Genomic DNA, 23,393 nt, shown 5'->3' with positions numbered 1-23,393 from the left:
CTGGTCAGACCTCACCTGGAGTATTGTGTCCAGTTCTGGGCACCACAGTTCAAGAAGGATACTGATAAGCTGGAACGTGTCCAGAAGAGGGCAACCAAAATGGTCAAAGGCCTGGAAACGATGCCTTATGAGGAACGGCTTAGGGTGCTAGGTATGTTTAGCCTGGAGAAGAGAAGGTTAAGGGGTGATATGATAACCATGTTCAAATATATAAAAGGATGTCATATAGAGGAGGGAGAACGGTTGTTTTCTGCTGCTCCAGAGAAGCGGACACGGAGCAACGGATTCAAACTACAAGAAAGAAAATTCCACCTAAACATTAGGAAGAACTTCCTGACAGTAAGAGCTGTTCGGCAGTGGAATTTGCTGCCAAGGAGTGTGGTGGAGTCTCCTTCTTTGGAGGTCTTTAAGCAGAGGCTTGACAGCCATCTGTCAGGAATGCTTTGATGGTGTTTCCTGCTTGGCAGGGGGTTGGACTGGATGGCCCTTGTGGTCTCTTCCAACTCTATGATTCTATGATTCTATGATTCTAGGATTTTACAAATTCATGGTGGAGAGGAGCATAGCAATGATGGCTATGCTCTGCCTCCACAGTCAGAGGCAGCCATGCTTCTGAATGCCAGTTTCTGGAAACCACAGAAAGGGCTTGTGCTCGAATCCTCCTTGCAGGTTTCCCACAGGCCTCTGGTTTGCCACTGTGAGAACAGGACTAGATGGGCGATTGGCCTGATTCAGCAGGCTCTTCTGGTGTTCTTAGGTTAAGCTTAGTTGCTAGCCCAGGGTTATAAATTCTCCTCTTGCAACTGAAGCATACTCCTCTATTCATTCCAAGAGCAACAGCAGGAAGGCTATTAGGACATGGCGCGAGAAAAGCAGGCAGAGGCAGGCTGCCCCCACATCAGAACAAAACAAAGAGAATCAAAATGCACAAAGGGTCATTTAGCAGGAAGAAGAGACACCCCCCCCAAAAAAAGTACACACTTGGACTTGTTGAGGCTGGCCTCAGCAGCCGCTGCCTGCAGAAGCTGTGTTGATTTGCTGGCTGGGACCCCGAAGACAGTGCTGTGTGTCACGTCACTCAGGATCCTCCGGTGTCCCGCTCGCTGAGTCTTGGGGGAGGACGGGGGAGTGAGGGAGCCCACCTTCTGCGCCTGGACAGCTGACGACGGGGTGGTGGGGATCCTTTGATGTCGTGGAGGCGCTTGCTTTGGGGGGGGGAGAGAGAAAGTTACCAAGTTTATTTCCTTAACCACAGGAGTTGCAAAGCTGTTTCTTAGAAGCAGAAGGGACAACCCAAACTCTACATTCTGGATGACAATAAAGGTATTATTATTATTATTATTAACATCATCAACATCAACATCATCTATAATACAAAGAGGAGCAAACAGAATGGGATGTTTACATCTTTTGGAGGCTTGGATTATTTTTTCCATCACATTTCAGCTTTCCCCCTCAAATACCACAACAAATATTAGTTTGAAATGTTGTTGTGAATATATTTGTGACAGAAATAACCACCCCTTTTATGTTTACCCACACCCATTTTGTTAACATGAATAATGGAGGGGGGAGTCCCCTCCCCTTAAATTCTTCATCCTAGGGTGCTCTCTCCAAATCTGCTCCCGAAACCAGTTGGTTACCAATAAATTTGGGAATTACAGGGGGGGAAATGTGGCAAGAATAACCTAGTATAAATACAGTTTCAGCTGGAAGGCATTTACCGTAATTTATTCATATGCTGAGCATCCTTTTCATTTAAACAACCCCCCCCCTCCAACAGTCAAAGCAGCTGCATTTCAGTAAAAAAAGAAACAATGAAGAATGATTACACTTGAATAGTAATGAAGTGTGGTGTGTGTGTGTGTGTGTGTGTACACATGTAGCAGGAGAAGGCGGATGTGAAATTTAATTCTCAAGTATCTGCAGTGATGGGAGATCCCTGGCAAATTTCCACTCCTTTATACTTCAGGCAGCTGCTCCACTCACCACAGGGAAAACCCTGGTTCTCATTAAGTAAAAAAGCACTTATTTGGGATGAATGCATACATTACAGTCATCAAATGGAGGATCTGTAATGTTTGGTCATGAGTACATTGGAAACAAGGATTGCGATTAAGCTGCAAACTCTTCTCCAACTTGTTTGCCCGACAAAAATCCAGAGCAGGAGAAAGGAACTGCTGGGTCACCCATGGGGGGTTTAAATACCTGAGGATAACCTTAACAGCTGATCTCAAACAATTAAATCAAAGAAATTATGAGCCCCTGCTCAAAACGATAAATAAAAAACTCTCAAAATGGAAGCGCACAAGCCTTAGCTGGCTAGGTCGTATCACAGCTATAAAAATGCCAATTCTACTAAAATTATCTTTCCTGTTTCAGGTTTTACCAACATACATCTCTCCTGCTATGCTTAAAAATGGCAAAACAAATTACTTTCTTTTACTTCATTAGGAAATAGAGCCAGACTCAATCAAAAAAATCTTATTTAGACATAGGAATAAAGGGGGTTAGGAATATCCAATCTTGAACTATACTACGCAGCTTTCCAAATTAAATCATTGATACCTCTCATTAACAGCGAAGTAGATATTCCATGGATAAAGATAGAAAGTGGCCACACAAGACTATCAGTACACGCTCTGCCCTTCATGAAGGAACAAGAAAAGGTGTGCAAACCCATTTTTTAAAAGTATAATTAACGGCGTGGCGGAATTGGAACTTAGTATTGGCTCCTAGGACTTCACTACAGATGCCTCTGCTAGATCACCCCTCATTTAAACATGCAGACAAATATAACCAACTCCTAGATCTTGAAACAAATGGTTTCTAGATGTGTTTGTAAAAGATAAAGCAAAGGCAAAAGGCATAAAACGGTTCTGGCTACATCTGTATCAACAGACACAGTCCTTTTGCAGGAGCGAGGGCTCACTGTGTAACGGACCTGCCACAAAAGGGGCATTCTCAATGATTTATGTTATTATATTATATTAGAAAGCTTTGCGGAAAATGAGATGGGAGACTGACATATGAATTTCAATAAGTGAAAAAGCATGGGAATCAATACGGCAAAATCCATCTTTAAAAACAATTTTGGCTCGCCTCCAGAAAATTTCCTTTAAAATTATCTTTCAGTGGCATTGGACCCCCCACATGCAAAGATAAATCCTTTAAGCTCACTGTCACAGTGGCCGGAGCGGACTACTTCAGAGTAACGACGCTACGCAGCTCTGCATTTTATTCTTTTATTGGTGCTGCGTATTTACAGTGCTTAAGTCATTGCTATTTACACGGAGTGATGTGGTCAGTCGGTTTCAGAACCTCCTAATGGCTTTTGGCGCGTCTTTCTCCAACACAAAAGCTTTGGCAGACCCATCCTCTTTCCCCTCCTCTTTCTGCGTAATTCCGGAGTTGGGGGGATGGGTCTCCCGCCCTTATTCGCCCCTTCCTGTCCCACCTGGGACCCTGGCTCCTCTACCTTGCCTGAGCCTCGGACACGACTTCCTGCTTCCCCACTGGAATCGGAACTCTCTCTGCTTCCCCCTGTGCTCGGGGATTGGCTTGAACTCAGGAGGGGAGGGACTTCGCGATATCCCCTGTCCCTCACATCCACCCCTCTCCCAAGCTCTCCTTCACCCCTCCCCAGGTCCCCCCCAGGTGTCGGTGACGACTGGAAGCCTAAGAACTCAGTGCTTTCCGAGCCCGTTGGTGTGAACACCTCCCCCCAGTCCTGCAAGCCCCCCCCTTCCGCCTGGGAGGACGGGAATCCCAAAAAGTCTGTGGCGTCAGAGCTGGTGGGGGTAAAAATGTTCTGCCAATCTGCTCCTTCCTCTGACTGGGTGGATCTCGGTGACACCCATACCTCATCCTCTGGTTCCTCAAACTCCGCTTCCCAGCGCCATGGTGAGCTGCTCTCCTGTGCTTCCTCCCCCTCCCCCTCCCCCTCCCTTTCCATGTGCCAGGGCTTGGGTCTATGGGGAAAGAGGGCGTGAAATTCTTCTACCAGGAATTCCTCCTGTATCTGAGTGGCTGGGACCCATTCATTCTGGGACGGTGGAGCATCCTCCCATGCCATGAGGTACTCCAGTCCCCCCACCCCCCACCTTGAATCCAGGATGGCTGTGGCCTCATTGAGTTGCTCCCTGCCTTCCCTCTCCCCCCCTCCCTCAGGGGTTTGTTCGCTGTCTCGGAGCCTGCTGCTTTCCCTGTACGGCGACAGCAGCGATCTATGAAACACTGGGTGCACCCTCATGTCCTCTGGCAGTGCCAGCCTGTATGCCACCGGGTTGACCTGTTGCGTGACCGTGAAGGGGCCCAACCTTCTGGGCGCCAGCTTTTTGCATCGCCCTCTGATGGGAAGGCCCTCCGAGGACAACCAAACTTTGTCCCCCACCCTAATGACCTCCCCCGGTCGCCTGTGGCGATCTGCCCCCCTCTTGTACGCTTCCTTGGCTCTCTCCAAGTGTTCTCTGAGCTGCTGGTGCACCGTCTCCAGTTCCTCTGCCCAATCCTCAGCCTGTGGGCCTTCCTCCTCCTCCTCCCCCTCCCTCTCTGGGAAAGATCTGAGGTCACGCCCGTAATTGGCCTTAAAGGGCGACACCCCTGTGGAGACGTGCACCGCATTGTTGTAGGCAAATTCTGCCAGTGGCAGGCGATCCACCCAGTCCGTTTGCCTCTGGCTGACGTAACATCTCAGGTACTGCTGCAGAATGGCGTTGACCCTCTCCGCCTGTCCATTGGTCTGCGGGTGTCTAGCCGTCGACAAGCTGACCTCCACCTGCAGGAGGTTCATGAGCCGCCGCCAGAACCTGGAAACAAATTGGCGGCCACGATCCGAAATAACCCTTAAAGGTAATCCATGCAGTCTGAATACGTGATCCACAAACAGTTTGGCTGTCTCTTCTGCAGAGACCGCCCTGGCACACGGTATAAAATGGCACATTTTGGACATGAGGTCCACCACCACCAACACTGCGGTCTTGCCCCTGGAAGAAGGCAGATCTGTGATGAAGTCCATGGACACCACTTCCCACGGCCTGTGTGGCGTGGCTAAGGGCTCCAGCAATCCCGGTGGCGCTGCTCTGACCACCTTTGCCCGCTGGCAGGTGTCACAGCCCCTTACATAGTCTCGAACATCTTCCCTCACCCCTGGCCACCAGAAGTGTCTCATGACTAGGTGAGTGGTTTTGTCCCTCCCAAAATGACCCGCCGTTGGGTTGTCGTGCATCTGCTTGAGGACCGTACGTCTAAGCTGGGTGGTGGGCAGGTACAGTGCACCTTTGTAGAAAAGCAGCCCCCTGCGTTCTGCAAAGTCTTTTGCCTGCTCCCCCCCCTCTCAGTTCTCTGAAGATGCGGTTGGCAAATTCATCCGCTGCCGTCAGTGCTGTGAGTTCTGCCTCGCTCACCACTGCTGCTCCGCAGGACCATGCTGACGGGGGGAAAATGTGCCTGGGTGCCGGTGGCGCCTCCTCCTCCATGTACTCTGGCTTGCGGGAGAGGGCATCCGCCCTGACATTCTGCTCTCCCGGGATGTAGTGTATGGAGAAGTTGAAGTTCGAGAAGAACTCTGCCCACCGTATCTGCCGCTGGTTGAGCACCCTGGCAGTTCTCCAGAACTCCAGGTTTTTGTGGTCCGTGCACACTTGGATGGGGTGCTTGGCGCCCACCAGGAAGTGTCTCCAGTGCTGGAACGCAGCGTGGATCGCAAGAAGTTCCCGATCAAACACCGTGTAGTTTCGCTCTGGCTGGGTCAACTTCCTGGAGAAGAAGGCACAGGGTCTCCACTCTCTGTTGGCGTCCAGTTGCAACAAAATGGCGCCCACAGCTTTATCAGAAGCATCTGTCTCCACGCGTAGGGGCGCGTCCTGAACCACGTGGAACAGGTTCTGGTCTGAGGCGAACACCCTCTTGAGGCTTTCGAACGCTGCTTGTGCCTCTGGTGTCCACCTGAACTTCTGCTTGCCTCTCAGGCAGTCAGTGATGGGAGCCGTAACGCGAGAGAAGTTCTTGATGAACTTCCTGTAGAAGTTGGCGAAGCCTAGTAGGCGTTGGGCATCTTTGCGCGTCCTGGGGCTGTGCCAGTCCAGGATGGCCTGCACCTTGTCCTTGTCCATCGCCAGCCCCTTGTCTGACAGCTTGTAGCCCAGGAAGTCCACCTCCTTGGTGTGAAACTTGCACTTCTCCAGCTTCACATACAGGTGGTTCTCCTTCAGGCGCTGCAACACCTCCCTGACATCTTTCACATGCTGCACTGGGTCATTGGAGTAAATAAGGATGTCATCCAGGAAGACCAAGCATTTCCTGAAGAGGAGGGACCCCAGGACGTGGTGCATGAAGGCCTGGAAGCATGCTGAGCCCCCTTGCAACCCGAAGGGCATCACCAGATATTCAAAAGAGCCCAGAGGCGTGAACATCGTGGTTTTCCATTCATCGCCTTCCCGGATCCTGATCAAGTTGTACGCCCCCCTCAGGTCTAGCTTGGTGAAAATCTTGCCCCTGCGTGCCGCTGTCAGGAGATCATCCACTCTGGGCATGGGGAAAGCCACTGGCTCTGTCACTGAATTCAGTCGTCTAAAATCCACCACCAGACGGCGCTGTTGCGTGTCTTTCTTGTCCACCCAGAAGACCGGGCTGCCCCCTGCTGCCTTGCTTTCTCTGATGAACCCCCGCTTGAGGTTCTTGTCGATGAAAGCGCGCAGATCCTCCAGTTCCTGGTCTGACATGGCGTACAGCTTGGCTGGGGGTATAGTTGCCCCTGGCACCAGGTTGATCTGGCAGTCAAAAGGCCTGTGTGGGGGTAGGTGGTCGGACTCCGCTTCGCTGAAGACCTCCTGCAGGTCCCAGTACGGCTTGGGTATCGCCTCACCCCCTTTGACGTGCATGGTGGCCACCGTGGCTATCGGAGGCCCCTCCCCTGGTTGGTGCTGCATGCAATGTTCCAGGCAAAAGTCCGATCCAAAAGTGATGCATCTCTGGTGCCAACTGATGGAGGGGTCGTGGCGCGCCAGCCAGCTCATGCCCAAGACGATGGGGGGGTCTGAGATGGTGGTGACGTTGAATGCCAGTGTCTCTGAGTGCCTTCCCACCGTCATTTTCATGGGGGGGGTTTGATGAGTGATGGCCCCTCCCAGCAGCTCTCTGCCGTCAATGGTCGCCACGTGCAGAGGAAAATCCAGCTGCAGAAGCTGGATCTGGTGCTCTTCTGCAAAGTTCCTCGAGAAGAAGTTCGCTGACGCCCCACTGTCAATTAAGGCGAGGACTGTCAGGGGATAGCCATTTGGGAGCGTGAGCGTCACTTCTAGAACCACTCCTGCTCTGGGAGGGGTGGGCTGGCTCTGCTCCTCTCTGTGCGGGTGGGTGGGCTGGGGCTGTTGTCTGCTGACTGTGCCTGGCTGCTGCCCCTTGTCTCCTGCAGCCAGGCTTTCCCGTTTCCCTGCTGTGGTGCTGCGTCAGTGGGGGAGGGCACAACCGTTCCCGCCTTTCCTTGCCACTCCCTGCAATGTGGGCAGTCTCTGACGAGATGCTGGGGGGAGTTGCAGAGAAAGCAATTCCCACCCCTTCCCTCCTTGCGTCTTGGCGCCGCTGGGGTTTGAAAAGCCCCCGCGCGCGCGCTATCAATCTGCATGGGTTCCTGGTCCTGACTGGCCCCAGGCGTGGCTTGAAAGGGTTGTTGGGGGGGTGGCTTCTCCTGCGACCGTGGGAACCAAGCCCGCTTTGCGCGCGTTGCTTGCTTGTCGCTCCACCGGGATTCCTGTCTCACCCCCACCGCCAGAGCCGCTTTGCTCAGCTGATCCATATTACTGGGCTTTGGACCTCTCGAGAGCTCATCCTTCACCTCCTCATGCAACCCCAAGTAGAACGCCGCTTGCATTGGGGGTGACTCTAGTTCCCACCCCAATCTGTGCACCAGCATGGTGAATTTCGCCCAATACGCGCGAACTGTCATATTTCCTTGGCGTAAATTGTGAAGTTCCTCCTTAGTCTGGTCCATATGACTATCGGACGAATACATCGTTTTCAAACCTTCTAGAAATAGTTTGACATTCTTCATGCAAGGATTCTTTGTTGCAATTAACGGTCTTAGCCACTCCCTGGCTGCCCCGGTAAGGTGCTCCACAATAAACGCTACCCTGTGCTCATCATCAGGGAACTCATCGTGGTGCAGCTCAAGAGCATACACAATCTCAGTCTCAAAGCCATGATATTCCCTCGGGTCTCCATTGAACTTGCTTACTAGGGTCCCGGCTCTCCTTCCTGGCAGCACTTGGACTTGGGGTGCCCCTCCCGCCTTGTTTTTCTCTGCATCCAGCTTGTTTTGGAGGTCTACCGCCACCGCCCTTAATTCCTGCTCTCTTTCCTGTAGCGCTCTCACCTGTTCCGCAAGTTGTAGCCGGTCGTCCTGGACCTTCTTAGTCTCTTCTTTAGCTGCCTTCAATTCCCCCTGCGCCTGCAGCGACAGCTGCTGCAGTTCTTGCTGGGCTTGCTCCGCGATCTGCCGCCATCTCTCCGCCTCTGACACGCTCATCCCGGCAACTCCAAAGTAGCCCAAAAAGGATTAGGAGGTTGCTGTCACAGTGGCCGGAGCGGACTACTTCAGAGTAACGACGCTACACAGCTCTGCATTTTATTCTTTTATTGGTGCTGCGTATTTACAGTGCTTAAGTCATTGCTATTTACACGGAGTGATGTGGTCAGTCGGTTTCAGAACCTCCTAATGGCTTTTGGCGCGTCTTTCTCCAACACAAAAGCTTTGGCAGACCCATCCTCTTTCCCCTCCTCTTTCTGCGTAATTCCGGAGTTGGGGGGATGGGTCTCCCGCCCTTATTCGCCCCTTCCTGTCCCACCTGGGACCCTGGCTCCTCTACCTTGCCTGAGCCTCGGACACGACTTCCTGCTTCCCCACTGGAATCGGAACTCTCTCTGCTTCCCCCTGTGCTCGGGGATTGGCTTGAACTCAGGAGGGGAGGGACTTCGCGATATCCCCTGTCCCTCACACTCACCATTATGTTGGAAAGGCTGTAGAGAATGAGGTTCCTATTTTCATGTTTGGTGGGAGTGTACCATAGTTCATGCATTTGGGGAAAAGTTTTTAACCTGACCTCCAAAATCATTAAACAATCTATCGGATCCCTTTTAATTCAGCACTTGCCTTATTATCATTAGATTTGACCCCAAATTCTACCCTTAAACGCAAGAATTATTTTCCTTCCTGTTCACAGGAGCTAGACTAGTTTATTGCCCAATGATGGAAGGAAACTTCTAAAATACCAATACGTAGAGGCTTGGGTTAATAACATCTGAAGCATTGCTCTATCAGAACGCCTCACATACCATCAGCAGCTAATGAAAGGCATCTTCAAAAAAGATCAGGGCTGGCCCTACGGCCAGGCTGGGTGGCGCAGGGTGCCATGGTGCCGGCCTGCCAGGGGGGCGCCGTGCAGCTGCGCCCGCCCGCCGCTCCACCGTGCAGCAGCGCCCTCGGCAGCAGCGCTGCGCGCTAAGCCCGCCCGCCCGTCGCGCAGTAGCGCCCTCGGCAGCCACGCTGAACCCGGCCGCCCGCCGCGCTGGAAAACGGGGCGGTGGGGGGGCGGCGGCGGAGGGATCCGTCGCACCACGGCGCCAGGGCGCCAGAGGTGCTTAAGACGGCCCTGAAAAAGATACTTTGGCACAATCTGGTCTCCCTTTTTCTCTTTTACTGAAGAACAGGATTTTTTAATGCCACCATCATCATAGAGGTGTCTGTGGAAGGGATATATTGATTAAAAATGTATTGTACTGTAAATGTATTGTAACTTTTGAATAAATGTTTTTGGGGGTTTTTTTAAAGGAAAAAGAACTGCTATTGCACCCACATGCAGCCTTTTGGTGCCAAACCAGACAGTTTTCCCATGTTCACTTTCAACAGGATGAGTCACAGCTTTCTGCTCAGGATTCATTAAGAATCTCCAGAAATTTGTAAAGTGATGTGCAGGCAAAAAGAAAAGAAAAAAAGGAACCACTGGGTCAGACCTGGCCCCCAGTTACCAGTGTCTGAGCAAGGATTTCATTCTGGCACTCTAACTCTCACTCTCTCTCGTCTGCTCACAGCCTCTCCTGCATCTGCACTGCCCCATCACATTTGTCGTGCCCCCCTTCTCTGCAGCAAAGTGTTGAATTTCCATCCTTTATCTAATGATTAATCAGGGTTTTTTTCAGCCGGAACTTGCTTGAACTCAGTTCCAGCACCTTTGTTCACGTTGAGTTTTAAACTGCAGAATTATGGTCCTGCAATTCTTGATGGATTATAGCTCCCAGCGGGCCCAGCCAGTAGCCAGGGGATGATGGGAACTGTAGTTCAACAACATGTGGAAGACCACAGATTCCCCATCTCTGGAACACTGTTGTATGAAACACAAAAGCACGGCCAGAAAAGGGGACAATAACCTTAGTTGGATCAGCACTAATGCAAATTTCCCTCCAGTCTTAAGCAGGCATTGGAGGAGTTGAATAAAAATGCATGCTTCTGTTTGTGTTCACAGAGAGAGAAGGGGGGGGGGTAAATTTGAGCATCTGCAAAGGAGAAACTGAGGACAATGCTGGGGTTCTTTATCTGTTTTCACAAATTACCTCTGAGACTTGAATATCATTGTTCGTCTGATACCATTCATCATTTTTAGTTGCTGCTTGTTAACAATGTTTTATAGACTGTAATTATTTCACTGATTATTTGTTAATTACTCTACAGTGGTGCCTCGCTAGACGAATTTAATTCGTTCCATGGGTCTTTTCTTATAATGAAAAATTCGTCTAGCGAATCCCATAGGAATGCATTGAAATTTTCTTGAAATTTTTTTGCCCATAGGAACACATTAATTGAATTTTAATGCATTCCTATGGGAAACCGCGATTCACTAGACGAATTTTTCATAAAATGAATTCGTCTAGCGAGGCCACCTCCGCTCGAAAAATATTTTCGTTAAGCGGAAATTTCGTTAAGCAGGGCATTCGTTAAGCGAGGCACCACTGTATTTGATTTATGCTCTGCTTGCAATGTTCCATTATGTCCTATCAAGTTACTGTTATTTATTGTTTGTAAGCTGCTTTGAGATTCATTTGAATGAAAAGTGGAAGAGAAATCAAATCAGGGTCTTCTGGACATGGCCACATTTGCTCCTTCCCTGCTGCCCACCAGCATGAGAAGTGGGGAGGGGCCGTGGGCCCAGTGGCAGAGGATCTGGAAGAAGTACGCAAGCAACACTGCAAAGCAAGGACAGAGTTATTACCCAAAGGTTCCTCCCAATCCTTACCGGATGATCCTGCACAGGGACTGGCTGTGCCGCCACCTGCTGCACCTGCGCTTGGGGCAGGATCTGAGCTGACGGCTTCTGTTGCCCTGCAGCTGCTTTCTGTGGGATGGATCCCTGTTGTGCCAGCAGTTGCTGCTGCTGCTGCTGCATGTAATTCTGCACAGGCTGCGGTTGCACTCCTTGCTGCGCCACTGGAAACTGTGGCTTCACTGGCGGCTGCGGTGCCTGGGGCGCCACTTGGATCTACAACATAGCAAGCAAACATTAAGGAACCCTTCCTTACGATCAGCTGCAATCTTTTTCATTCCAACACATGCAATGGAGTGAGAGCGTCTCCCCAAATTGACCTCCCCTTGTTTCTGGATTGTTGCAACGTGCTATGTGTTGGGCTGCCTTTGAAGATGACTTGGAGACTTCAGTTGGTCCAAAAATGCAGCAGTCAGATTTCTGGCTGGAGTTCCATCTGGGTCTCGTATAACTCATTTTGAAACAGCTGCACTGGTTGCCAGTTTATTTCCGGACCTAATTCAAGGTGCTCACATTGGTGATTAAAGCCCTGAACGACTCAGAGCCCAAACACCTGAAAGACCATCTCCTTTCTTACAGAACCTCCCGGGTGCTGAGATCGGCAGAGGGGGACCCCTGGGTAGCTCTTCTGACTTCAGAGGCTTGATGTGGTAGTGGCCCAGGGGGAGAAGACCTCCTCTGTGGCAGCCCCAAAACTGTGGAACTCCCTCATTGCAAAGGTGCGCCTGGCACCTCCATTCCACAGCTTCCGGAGAATGCCGAGGACACACCTCTTTACCCTGGCTTTAGACATTTGAGGTGTATGTTTTTAGGACTCAGCTTATTTTCATAGTTCTAAGTTGTTTCAAACTGTTTTTAATATTGTGTTTTAATGCTTTAACCTGCCCTGGAATCTTAGGGTGAAGAGTTGGAAATAATAAATCAAACAAACAAACAAACAAACAAACAAACAAGCCATCTCAAAGCGGCCCAAATGCAGGGCTCACAAAGTACTATACAGGTGAAACTAGGAAAATTCGAATATCGTCGAAAAGTGCATTTATTTCAGCAACGCAGCTTAAAAGGTGAAACCAATATATGAGATAGATGCATGACATGCAAAGCAATATATGTCAAGCCTTTATTTGTTTTAATTGTAATTATTTGTCATTAGGCGGATCAATTATAAATGGAATGGAATGAATGAAATGGAATAGCAATGTTTATTTTTGTGTTATTGTAACTATTTTTTATTACTGTGTTATTTCCAAAAGAAAGCATTTGTAAAATAATAATAATAATAAGTTGCATTACTGAAATAAATGCACTTTTTGAAGATATTCTAATTTTCCGAGTTTCATCTGTATATTTAATAATTCTTAGTGCATTATATTTGATTCTATGTGCTCAAACAGAGGCTCAAATTTGCAAGATATGGGGTGGTGGGGCTTTCATTTTGTTAAGACCTTCTGTGCCCACTCCTTGTCTCATATATTTTCTCTATGACCACACAAACTCGTTTGAAAGATTCCTGAAAGCTGCCTTTGACTCCTAAAGTGAAGACTCAGAGATCCGCCCTCGGGTCCTTGGACTCAAACTCCTCTCCGCTGCCAAGTCCCGCCTTAAAATTCCTGGGAAGAGAAAAGAAAAACAGCCACCCCCCAAAACAGCCTCACCTGTTGAACTTGCAGGGGAGGCTGTGGCTGCGGCTGCGGCTGAGGTCCTTGGGGCTGATAAAATGTGGCTGGCGGCTGCGGTGGTGGCTGTTGCTGCTGCTGCTTTAGGAACAGCTGATGCTGTGGGGTGGCAGCCTGGGGCTGAGCTGGAGGGGCTTGCGGTTGGGAGGCAACAGGCGGTTGTACAGGGGGCGGCTGCTTAGGCTGAGCTTGCGGGAGAGGCGGAGTCGGCTGAGGCAGGGCTTTCGGCTGTGGGACGCTGGTGGGGAGGGGGGCCTGACCCCCGGCCAAAGGCGCTGGAGCAGCAACTGCAGAGCAAGAGGAGAGGTCAGAATGCATCCGTTTCCTTTACTCCTGCCCCCCACTTGTGTACTTTTTATTTAAACACTTAAATGCATAAATATTTAGCTGTGATTCTTGCAACTCTACAATTCTGTGATTCTATGAAATGAAGATAGATCAAGGGGCTGGAATACAAAAGAAGGTGCAAGGAAGGCACAATAGCCAGCAAATGGAAGAAAGGGGAAGAAAAGCGGGTGCCTTGTTTTTCAATAGTTTGCAACCTAATCTTCAAGAGGATTTTGGTCCGTGCATTTAACTTGCACAATTTCATCCATATGCGGTTGAAGGAGGGTTGGTTGAAATCGCACACGATAAATCCAAGCAAGTGGGAGAGGTTAAAAGGTACTTTCACGCCGGGTATGCTTGAGGTTACCGGGCGCCAAAGCAGCTTTTAAGCTCTCCATCTTGATTACTGGGCAAGGCCTGCTTTGCTGCATGGGCTCTGGGAGCACAGAGGACTCTTTCTCCCTCCACCCGCTGGCTGCAGAGTGGCTCCAAGGGTTTGGGTATGTGTGGTTTTTGTGTATACGTGGAACCCTTGTAACTGAACCACCGCATAAATGACTATGAGACTTTGAAAAGCTGGCATCAGTGGATCAAGCTCATCCATTTTGTTGAACTAATTAAACTAAATAGCTTTAACTGGAGTTTTAAAAAATGTGCTGAATAAATCATTACTGTTTTGAATTCTATTGTGCTACTGTCTTCCTTAGTGGGTTATACAAGCCACTATTCGGAAATAAAGCTTTTTATAGGGTAGAGTAAGGGACCGAGGTGGTGCTGTGGGTTAAACTACTGAGCCTAGGGCTTGCTGATCAGAAGGTCGGCGGTTCGAATCCCCGCGACGGGGTGAGCTCCCGTTGCTCGGTCCCAGCTCCTGCCCACCTAGCAGTTTGAAAGCACGTCAAAGTGCAAGTAGATAAATAGGGACCGCTACAGCGGGAAGGTAAACAGTGTTTCCGTGTGCTGCTCTGGTTTGCCAGAAGCGGCTTTGTCATGCTGGCCACATGACCTGGAAGCTATACGCCGGCTCCCTTGGCCAATAATGCGAGATGAGCGCGCAACCCCAGAGTCGGTCACGACTGGACCTAATGGTCAGGGGTCCCTTTACCTTTACCTATAGGGTAGAGTAAGGGGCACTGGGGATGAGTCTATGGAATCAAGGGGTGGGGCCCCAAAACGGTTTGGGAACCTCTGGTCCACATGAGCAGCAGAGCACTCAGAAGGAAGCCTGCCTGTGCATTTAGGAGTGCAAGTTTACCCATGCAGAGAACGAAAAGTAGGTTAGGAAGCAGCCTGCAGTGGGGCGCCCTCTCACCTTGTGCTGTGGGCCTCTTTCTGGGAGTCAGAGCAGGCTGGATGGGCAGCATCCCGGGGTTTGGTTGTGTCTGCCCAGCTTTGGGTCTTTGGCGTGGGGTGATGGATGTTTCAGTCGTGGGGATAGGATCTGTCAGCCTGCAAGGAGAAGGAAACATTGACACAAAACTAACGTTTTAGAGGAAGGCAGCATAGTGACCAGCCTCTTTCCATGACCCACCCTTTCATTGGAGCACCCCCACCCCACAACCTTCCAGTTGGCAAATGCCCCCTGAAACAGCCAACCTCCCCACCCCCGGAAAAAATCACACACAGAGAGAGGTGACCACAAGATCCATGTTATACATGACAATGGCACAAATTACACACAGCATGTAATTTTAAGCAACTCTCTGTATATTTTCTTCCAAACTGCGTAATTCGTTCCAGCTGTGGAACTGGGGTTTTGCAGCCCTAGAAGTTTAACTGCAGAATCCCAGGTATACAATTTAGGCTCTTAGAGCAGCTAAGTCATGTGAGTTGGCACTAGTTCAGAGGAGATACGGGTAGCAGTAGAAGAGCAGACACTGAAAGCCAGTGTGGTGTAGTGGTTAGAGCAGGGGTTGGCAAGGTTTACCTTGCCTGCGCCGGTTCACTCCAGCCAGATCACGCCTGCGATTTCCGGCACCTGCGCCTGCGCAGACGCGATTACTGGCGCTGCGGAAGCAAGTCCCCGCGCAGCACCGGTTTAGTGCAGTGTGCAGGGACTCGCCGAGGGGGCGGCTCGTGGGCTGGTTAAACAACCCCCATGGGCCTTAGGTTACTGACCCCTGGGTTAGAGTGTCAGACTAGGGTTTGGGGGACCAGGGTTTCAATCCCCACTTGGCCATTAAGTTCACTGGGGGTGACCTGGGGGCCAGTGACTGCCTCTCAGCCTAAGCTACCTTACCTTGGGGAGGTTAAATGCGGTGGGGGAGAACCATGTATAACACCTTTGAGCTCCTTGGGACAGAAATGCAGTAAATATTTTTATATACTATAGAGAAATGAAACACACACACACACACACACTAAACACAGAGGTAGGGTGGCTCAATAAATACTTTGCAAAAGAAGCAGGTGGTGGGGAGGGCAGAAAGGAAGAGGTAGTAGCTTGATGCGTGTAGAGGGGAGAGTGAGGCCAGAGGAGGAAGAGGAGCAGAGCCTGGGAGCAGGGAAGGTGAAACTAGGAGTATTTCAGAAAACTGCTATACTGTTTTGTCTACTCAGCAGACATCCAAAGCCCACAATAAGAACTACATCATCAAGGCAGAAGGTTCAGGAGCAACATATCAGACGGTCCCACCATCGGATACCCTTCAGGCAGAACTCCAAAAGCAAGCCGGGCTTGCAAAATCCACCTGGCACATTTTATAAAGTCTTGCCTGTTGCATCACTCCCATCTGCCGTCACGACCGCCCCACTCGGCATGAAATAAAGGCCGGCTGGCACATGCTAAAATCAATTTGTGCGCAGAAATGTTGGAAACAACACACCATTTAAATCTGCACTTTTAATAGGTTTGCAGACAAGCAGACCAAAGGGCCCTGAGCTTGCCTGGCAGTAGCTGGCAGCCTCAAGTGCAACTGTTTAGGCCAGAGTCATAAAAAGAACTGTGGTCTAGTTCTAAATCACTTTGGTTCACTTCCATTACCATGATTCTACAACTATAGCTGTGGGGAGCATCTTTCAGGCAACACTTAAGCAGTCCGCCCCTTCCGGTACCTTCATCCCCAACAAAGACAATACAAAACTAAAATAAGGAGCAGGTGCACCACGGGGGGGGGGGCAAAACAACAAGCCACTGGCCCAGGTACTTCAAAACAATTGAGACAAACCCTGTAGCAGGCAGAAGGAAGCAGCTTCTCAAGGAAAGGAATGAAACAGAGGGCTGTATTCTGTGATAAGCACTAGAGTTCAAGGATGGTTTTGATAGGCAAGGACTGTAGCTCAGTGGTATAGCATCTGATCTGCATCCAGAAGATCCCAAGCAGCATCTCTAGGTAGGGCTGGGAATTTCCCCTCTTAAAGCCCATGAGAACTACTGCCAGTCAGTTTAGACCAGGCACCCCCAAACTGCGGCCCTCCAGATGTTTTGGCCTACAACTCCCATGATCCCTAGCTAACAGGACCAGTGGTCAAGGAGGATGGGAATTGTAGTCCAAAACATCTGGAGGGCCGAAGTTTGGGGATGCCTGGTTTAGACACTACTGAGCTAGGTGGGCCAAAGACTCAATAGAAGACAGCTTTCTGTGTCCCTATAATAACATGAGAAAGGGTGGCAGGGACAGGAGGGGTCTAGAGCGCACGCCAGGTGGGAGAAGGAAGAAGGAGATTAATTAGATTAATTAGAAGGAGATTAGATTGGAAGGGGGGGAGTTTTCATGAGATCTCAAAACAATTACAAGATTGTCCACAGGAAGCAGGACTGAAAAACTTGGGGGGAGGGAGGCTATGATGAAATGGCCCCAATTCCACTTCACATATAGAAAAAATTGCTTGTTTTTTTAAGTTATCAATTTTTAAAATAGTTAAAGAAAACTCTCAAGGTGGTTTATATTGTTCTCCCCCTCTTTGTTTAATCCCCACAACAACCCTGTGAGGTAGGTTAGGCCAAGAGGCAGTGGCTGGCCTAAGGTCACCCACCCAAAGAGCTTTGTGGCCAAGTGGGGATTTGAACCCTGGTCTCCCAGGTCCTAGTCAGACATTCTAACCACTTCATGGGTAGGTAAAATTTATTAACTACACCACACTGAGAAAAAACAGACACAAAACAATAAATTGTTATTTAAATGCATGTTAATATATGCCCCGTTCCTCTTTTTTATACAGGATAAATGGAACATGTGGATGTTCTTGCATTTCTATTTCTACACTGTACTCTTTTCTCATATTTGTATTTTACTAAACTTGGAAAAGAATAAATATTTTTAACACTGAAGCAGGTGTATATGAACTCAGGTGTGGTCTTTTATTTGTTTCATTCCAAGATTCTGGAAGCTTCCCCGTAGACAAAATGTCATTAATCACTTCTGAGAGTGGAACTACTAATTAGGGATGGAGAAAGATTTCATTAACATTTTTAACTCGCTTAATTCACACATCCTGAATGAACATACAAACAGGAACATAACTAACCTTCTGATTAAGTTATGTGTTCGTTGAGATAAAATGCCTATTTAACTATGCATTTCATAATTTAAAAACATGTTTAAACACATATGACATAATGGTCTCCTTCATTTTGGTCTATCATTTATTTCAACCCAAAGTTTTACGGGTGGCTTCTGTTTTCAGTGATGTGTTTCTTTGAAGTTTTGGTTCTAAATGTTGTATATACATTATCCTTTTTCCTTTATAAAATTATCTTACCAAGTTCATGTAAACGCTGCAGGGATTTTGCCTATTAAGTGGTATATACCTCTCAGTGATTATGACTGACTGATTTTTGACCTCAGGTTCCTGCGCTGCAGTATGAAATGGCCCCAGCTCTCCAGAATGCTTAACTCTCTTAAGCAGCACCGCTAGCATTTCCCCGTCTTTTGCCATGGTCCATGGAAGAGACAGGAACCCTCACCTGGCTTTTGGCTGGCTCTTCTTAGCAGCAGCTTCACTAGCTTTCACTGGTTCTGGGAGTTTGGCAGGGATCGGAGAGTTCTGCAAATGGAAACCCACACACAGAGCAGAAAGTGACGGAGGGCTGTCAGAGGCAACAGGGAGCAAGAGGCAAACTGAATGGGGAAACCTAGAGCTCTCCTAGGCTTCACTTCATGGGTAGGTAAAATTTATTACGATACTTAAGAAATGCTTGGGATGAAAGAGGAGAAACAGCACCGGGGACTTTTCCACTTAACAATCCCAAGCCAGACAGAATTAAGATACAAAACCCTTGCAACATTAGCATAGAAATTACACGATGTCTATTTATTTCTATAATTGTAGTCAGGCAAATGTTTATGATGGTCAACTGTATTTATTTATTTACAGCCTGCCTTACAGGGCTGCCCATTCCAGAGCAGGTCACAATGTATTAACATGCAAAATAATGAAATAATAAGGCTGTAACACAGCACACCTGAAAATAAAATAGCAGTAGCGATGTAAAACTAAAATGACCAAAACTGCTACTACTACCACCAGCGTATTTTTAAGTAAAGAGCTTAAATTCATTACAGTTCTAGTTACAGGTAGGTAGCCGTGTTGGTCTGACGTAGTCGAAACAAAATAAAAAAATTCCTTCCAGCAGCACCTTAAAGACCAACTAAGTTTTTTATTTTGGTATGAACTTTCGTGTGCATGCACACTTCTTCAGATACACTTCGTGTGCATGAAGAAGTGTGCATGCACATGAAAGCTCATACCAAAATAAAAAAACTTAATTGGTCTTTAAGGTGCTGCTGGAAGGAATTTTTTAATTTAAATTCACTACAGTTCATGAGAAAAGTGTGCTTTGGCTGTACAGAAGGCATTTAATCTGTATGATTTCAACCATACATGGTTGAAGAAGGGCTGGCTAAAACTCTGCAGCTTAAATCCAAGCACGGCAGAGAGCATAAAAGCCATTTTTGCACCAGGCCCACTTGGGGTTCCCCAGTACAGAAAGAGCTTTAAAAGCTCTCTGCCTTGCTTACCAGGCATGGCCCACTCAGCACACTAGTTCTGGGATGCCCTTGCAAGATCTTGCAGGGCTGTCAGAGTCCTTGCAAGATCTCACCTGAGCATTCCTAGCCTTCCAGAGCCAGTGCGCTGACAGGGTCCTACCCAGCAAACAGGGCAGAGAGCTTAAAAGCTCTTTTGTGCTAGGTAACCCAAGTGGACCTGGCACAAAAAAGCTTTTAAATTCCCACCTTGTTTGCTGGGCAAGGCCTGCTCGGCGTGTGGGTTTTGGGAGTGCGAGGCATACTCACTCTCTCCCCCTCACCCACTAGCCATGCGGAAATACCAAGGCTTTGGGTATATGTGACTTTTGTGTATACACAGAACCTTTGGAGCTGAACTCCCTACGTAAGATGCAATCATACTGTACAGAGAAAGCACACCTCCCCATACACTAAGCTAAATTCCTGTGGTTTCCCTCCCTTTTGTGTTGTCTTTTGTTGCTTCCTTGCAACCTCTCAATAAATTACTCCATGACTTTTGCAGGCCCAAAAATAGTCCTGGAGGAAGAGGAGGACTAAAGAACTGGCAGGATTATTTTACAGACTCTTGTATGGTATTTTGCCCCTTCAGCAAAGAGGGATCAGTCATCACTTACCTGTACATTCTGGACCGGACATTCCCTCTTAGCGAGCTTGAATGCAAAATAGGAGACCTGGTAAATTTCAGGTCTCTTGTCAGGGTCTGGTTCCAGCATATACCCTAAGAAACAGAAGACCTATTAGGCTTCGGTGGTGTGGCATTTAGGTATGGCATAGGAGGGACAGGGACAAGTCTTACTCAATATCACTTTCAGGATATGGATGCTGGAAAACCCAGCCCACAAGGACTTGCATAGCTTCCAAAACCCAAGGACATCCCACATTGCTTATTAGCCTGGTTCAGACACCACAGTAAACCGTAGTCTACTGCTACTATAAGGAGCCTTAGTGACCTGTGGGCTTGCCTGCTTCTCCTCTCTAAGAGATTCAAAGTGGTCTTACTTAATGGCTTTGGAGTCTTGGAAGAGCTTCTAAGGTGGGAACTGTTTGGTACATTGCTATAATCTCCTCCAAGCTCTCCATAAAGGGAAAACACCTGGCAGAGAAGAGGGGGAAGGTGGCAGGAGCAGGTACAGTTTCACATCTTGATAGCTCCGGCTTCTAATTGGATAATTACTTTGCTAGTGGCCCTCCTTTACCTTCCCATCACAGGGCAGGGGTGCAAAAGACTTGAGTTTGACGCATATGGAGCAGAACTTACTCCCCCCAAAGACCCTCAAAACTGTTTATTCAGTTAACCCCTGCCCCTTTAGCATTTCCCAAACTGGTGTCCTCCAAATGTTTTGGGCTACAACTTCCATCTACAACTACCGGTACAACTGATGGCAGTTGTGGTAGAGGCAACAGTGTGGGGAGAGCTGCATCAATATAAGAGCATCTGATGAACTTCACAGAAGTGGGCACCAAAATAAATCTCCTAGACTTGTGCCCAAAACCTTTGTCCTTTTAAACAGAGGTATTCTGGGTTCCATACCCAAACACCTGGCAGGAGGTAGGATCAGTTTCGTGTTAGTTTGCTTTTCAAAACCAGAGTTGAGCTGTATTCCGAAATAGATACTCACGTATGAGGCAGTGCATGTCTTGAGAGTAGCGCGAGTTGTCAGGAATGGTGAAGTTTCCGTCGCAAATTGCTACTTGGCTCTCACCAAATGGCAAAGTAAAATAACAGAGTTTGTACAGCAAACAGCCCATGGCCTGAAAGAAGACAAAGAATTCTTTAGTGTGCTGTAGGAACAGAGACCTGATTACCTCCGTTGTCATGTAAGGCCTTGCTGGATTCTAGCTGCAACAACAGAAAACAAACCTCTCTTGCTGACATGACCTGCATCAGATTTCAGGTCAGCAAAAACCAGCCTGATTTGAAGCTAGGAATGTAGGAATTGCTGGCTCTGCTAGCAATTGTTCCAAGTTTGCCTCTGGTGAACCAAGATTGCTGTTTCTGAACTGCAAGAGAAATTTGCAATTCAAAGCTTATAAAAAAAAACTGGCAGAATTTTTAAGACCCAGCTGCCTCAATTCTCCAAAACAGAGCACTCTGAATTAAACTAATCACCAGACACTGCAGGCCAAGTTCTGACCCTTATGCAGCTCACACCATCCACATGGAGGCCAAACACATACATCTCATTGGTATGATTCCTTTTCAAATAAGAAAGCATCACAAAAAGCCTCAGTGTGAAGTGTCTACACAATGCATTTCTCTAGGCCAGTGTTTACTAACCTGGTGCCCTGCAGATGTTTTAGACTACAACTATGAATGACCATGCTTGCTGGGGTGGATAGAGTTATAATCCAAAACATCTGGAGGGCACCAGGTTGGGGAATACTGGCTTAAGCAGATGGTGGGAAGGAAGGGCAACAAATTCCTCCGCACACAGAGACTGTTGCTTGGTGTGTTTCAAACAGTCCCTGCCTGTGTGTGTTGTTTTGCAAGAAGAAATCTCTGGGAAGCTAGCAGCCCACGAACCCTAGATGAGGAGAGCAAGTCTAATACCAACAACCATCATTTTCTACTATCTGCAGGTAATGATCTCTGTTACCTACTTTGGAGTAAGGCATTTAGTCTAGTTCTTCAAAAGCAGCATTTGCACATAAGATATGGGTCTTAAATTCTGTGTCAATTTTTAAAGAAGTGAAAAGCAGTATTCAAGTTGTGCAAAAATAGAACATAGAAGTAGGATACAAGTTGTCTCTGAAAGAAAAACATGATGGCGGGTAAAGAATAATCTCAAAGTCCTTTCACCCGGGGGGGGGGTTGCGGTTCTCAGTCAAGTGATTGGCTTCAAGGAACGTCTACATCAGACATGGCCAAACTTGGCCCTCCAGATGTTTTGGGACTATAACTCCCATCATCCCTAGCTAAAAGGACCGGTGGTCAGCGATGACGGGAACTGTAGTCCCAAAACATCTGGAGGGCCAAGTATGGCCACGCCTGCTCTACATATTTGGTCTGAGATTAAAGAACGGGGGTGAAACTCTCAGCACAGTACGTCTTGGAATTTTAAATGCATGGCTGCAAGACACGAGTGTTACATCCATGCATCCAAATGCTCCCCTCCTTCCATCTGCTTATTTGAAGGCTGTGGCTTCTTTATGCTCAAAAGTCTGCTTTCTGAATGCAGTTTCTCTAACTTGTGTAGATTTATATGTTATTGGTTTTTTTATTGCTAAAAAGAAAAAAAAACATCAATAATTAGTTATCTATGAGTTATCAAATAACTGGAGAAATTAGTAACAGAAGAAAATATTTTTGGCAAGAGACGGCAACAGAGCAAAGAACAATCAATTATTTTTTAAAAAATTAAGTGCTATTTTTGCACCCTGACAAAAGGATGTTCTAGCACAGGCATCCCCAAACTGCGGCCCTCCAGATGTTTTGGCCTACAACTCCCATGATCCCTACCTAGCAGGACCAGTGGTTGGGGAAGATGGGAATTGTAGTCCAAAACATCTGGAGGGCCGAAGTTTGGGGATGCCTGTTCTAGCACAATTAGAAAACAAAGGAATAACATTTTATGCCACTTCCACCTACCCACGCCCATGCAAAAAGGCTGTAGTTTTTACGTGCACTGCCTTAAGCAGCTATGAGAATTGATTAATTTTTTTGTTTCCAAAGTCACTAGTGATGTAAAAAGAGCTCAGAAGTAGAATTTATGCTGATCACATCCTAGTTACGGGGAAGTGAATACAGAGTATAGTGCAGCCATCTCCAACCAAGTGCTCTTCAGATGTTTTGGACTACAACTCCCATCAGCCCCAGAGATTTAGAAAAGGCAGGGTCTGGCCCACCCACCAATATAAAATGCAAATATTATTGTGGTGTGGGAAGCAGTTAAATCAGATAAGCATGCTATTGCAGGGAATATACATGCTTTGGAAAAGAGAAATAAACCTGCTAAAACTTTGTCTAGAATATTAACTACCGGAGCAGATGATGAAGCAAACCTCATGAATGAAACCAAAAAATAAAATAAAAAGGAAAATCCAGCTGTTTCACAGGATAAAGTATGCAATTCTCACTGAGGCAGCCCTCCGCCTACTCTAGTCTTTCC

At 48.0% G+C, this 23,393-nt stretch overlaps 1 protein-coding gene across 18 annotated transcripts in view; it reads right to left on the bottom strand.

The window, feature by feature from the left end:
* AAK1 (AP2 associated kinase 1) overlaps positions 1-23,393 on the bottom strand; it is a 117,362-nt gene that overhangs the window by 47,089 nt on the left and 46,880 nt on the right. For all 18 annotated transcript variants that reach the window (XM_035118199.3, XM_035118202.3, XM_035118203.3 and 15 more), the window contains exons 8-14: positions 20,904-21,036; positions 19,899-20,002; positions 18,222-18,301; positions 14,628-14,764; positions 12,968-13,275; positions 11,286-11,528; positions 982-1,205 (exon numbers count right to left, since the gene is read on the bottom strand). In XM_035118199.3, coding sequence (XP_034974090.2) covers positions 982-1,205; positions 11,286-11,528; positions 12,968-13,275; positions 14,628-14,764; positions 18,222-18,301; positions 19,899-20,002; positions 20,904-21,036 — 1,229 coding nt within the window. The remainder of the gene's footprint in view (positions 1-981; positions 1,206-11,285; positions 11,529-12,967; positions 13,276-14,627; positions 14,765-18,221; positions 18,302-19,898; positions 20,003-20,903; positions 21,037-23,393) is intronic.

Source organism: Zootoca vivipara, chromosome 6 (genome assembly GCF_965207765.1).
Source record: "Zootoca vivipara chromosome 6, rZooViv2.hap1.1, whole genome shotgun sequence".
In the NCBI taxonomy this organism is placed as follows: domain Eukaryota; kingdom Metazoa; phylum Chordata; class Lepidosauria; order Squamata; family Lacertidae; genus Zootoca; species Zootoca vivipara.
The sequence above is the reverse complement of the archived record's forward strand: the minus strand, read 5'-3'. Positions and strand labels throughout refer to the sequence as shown.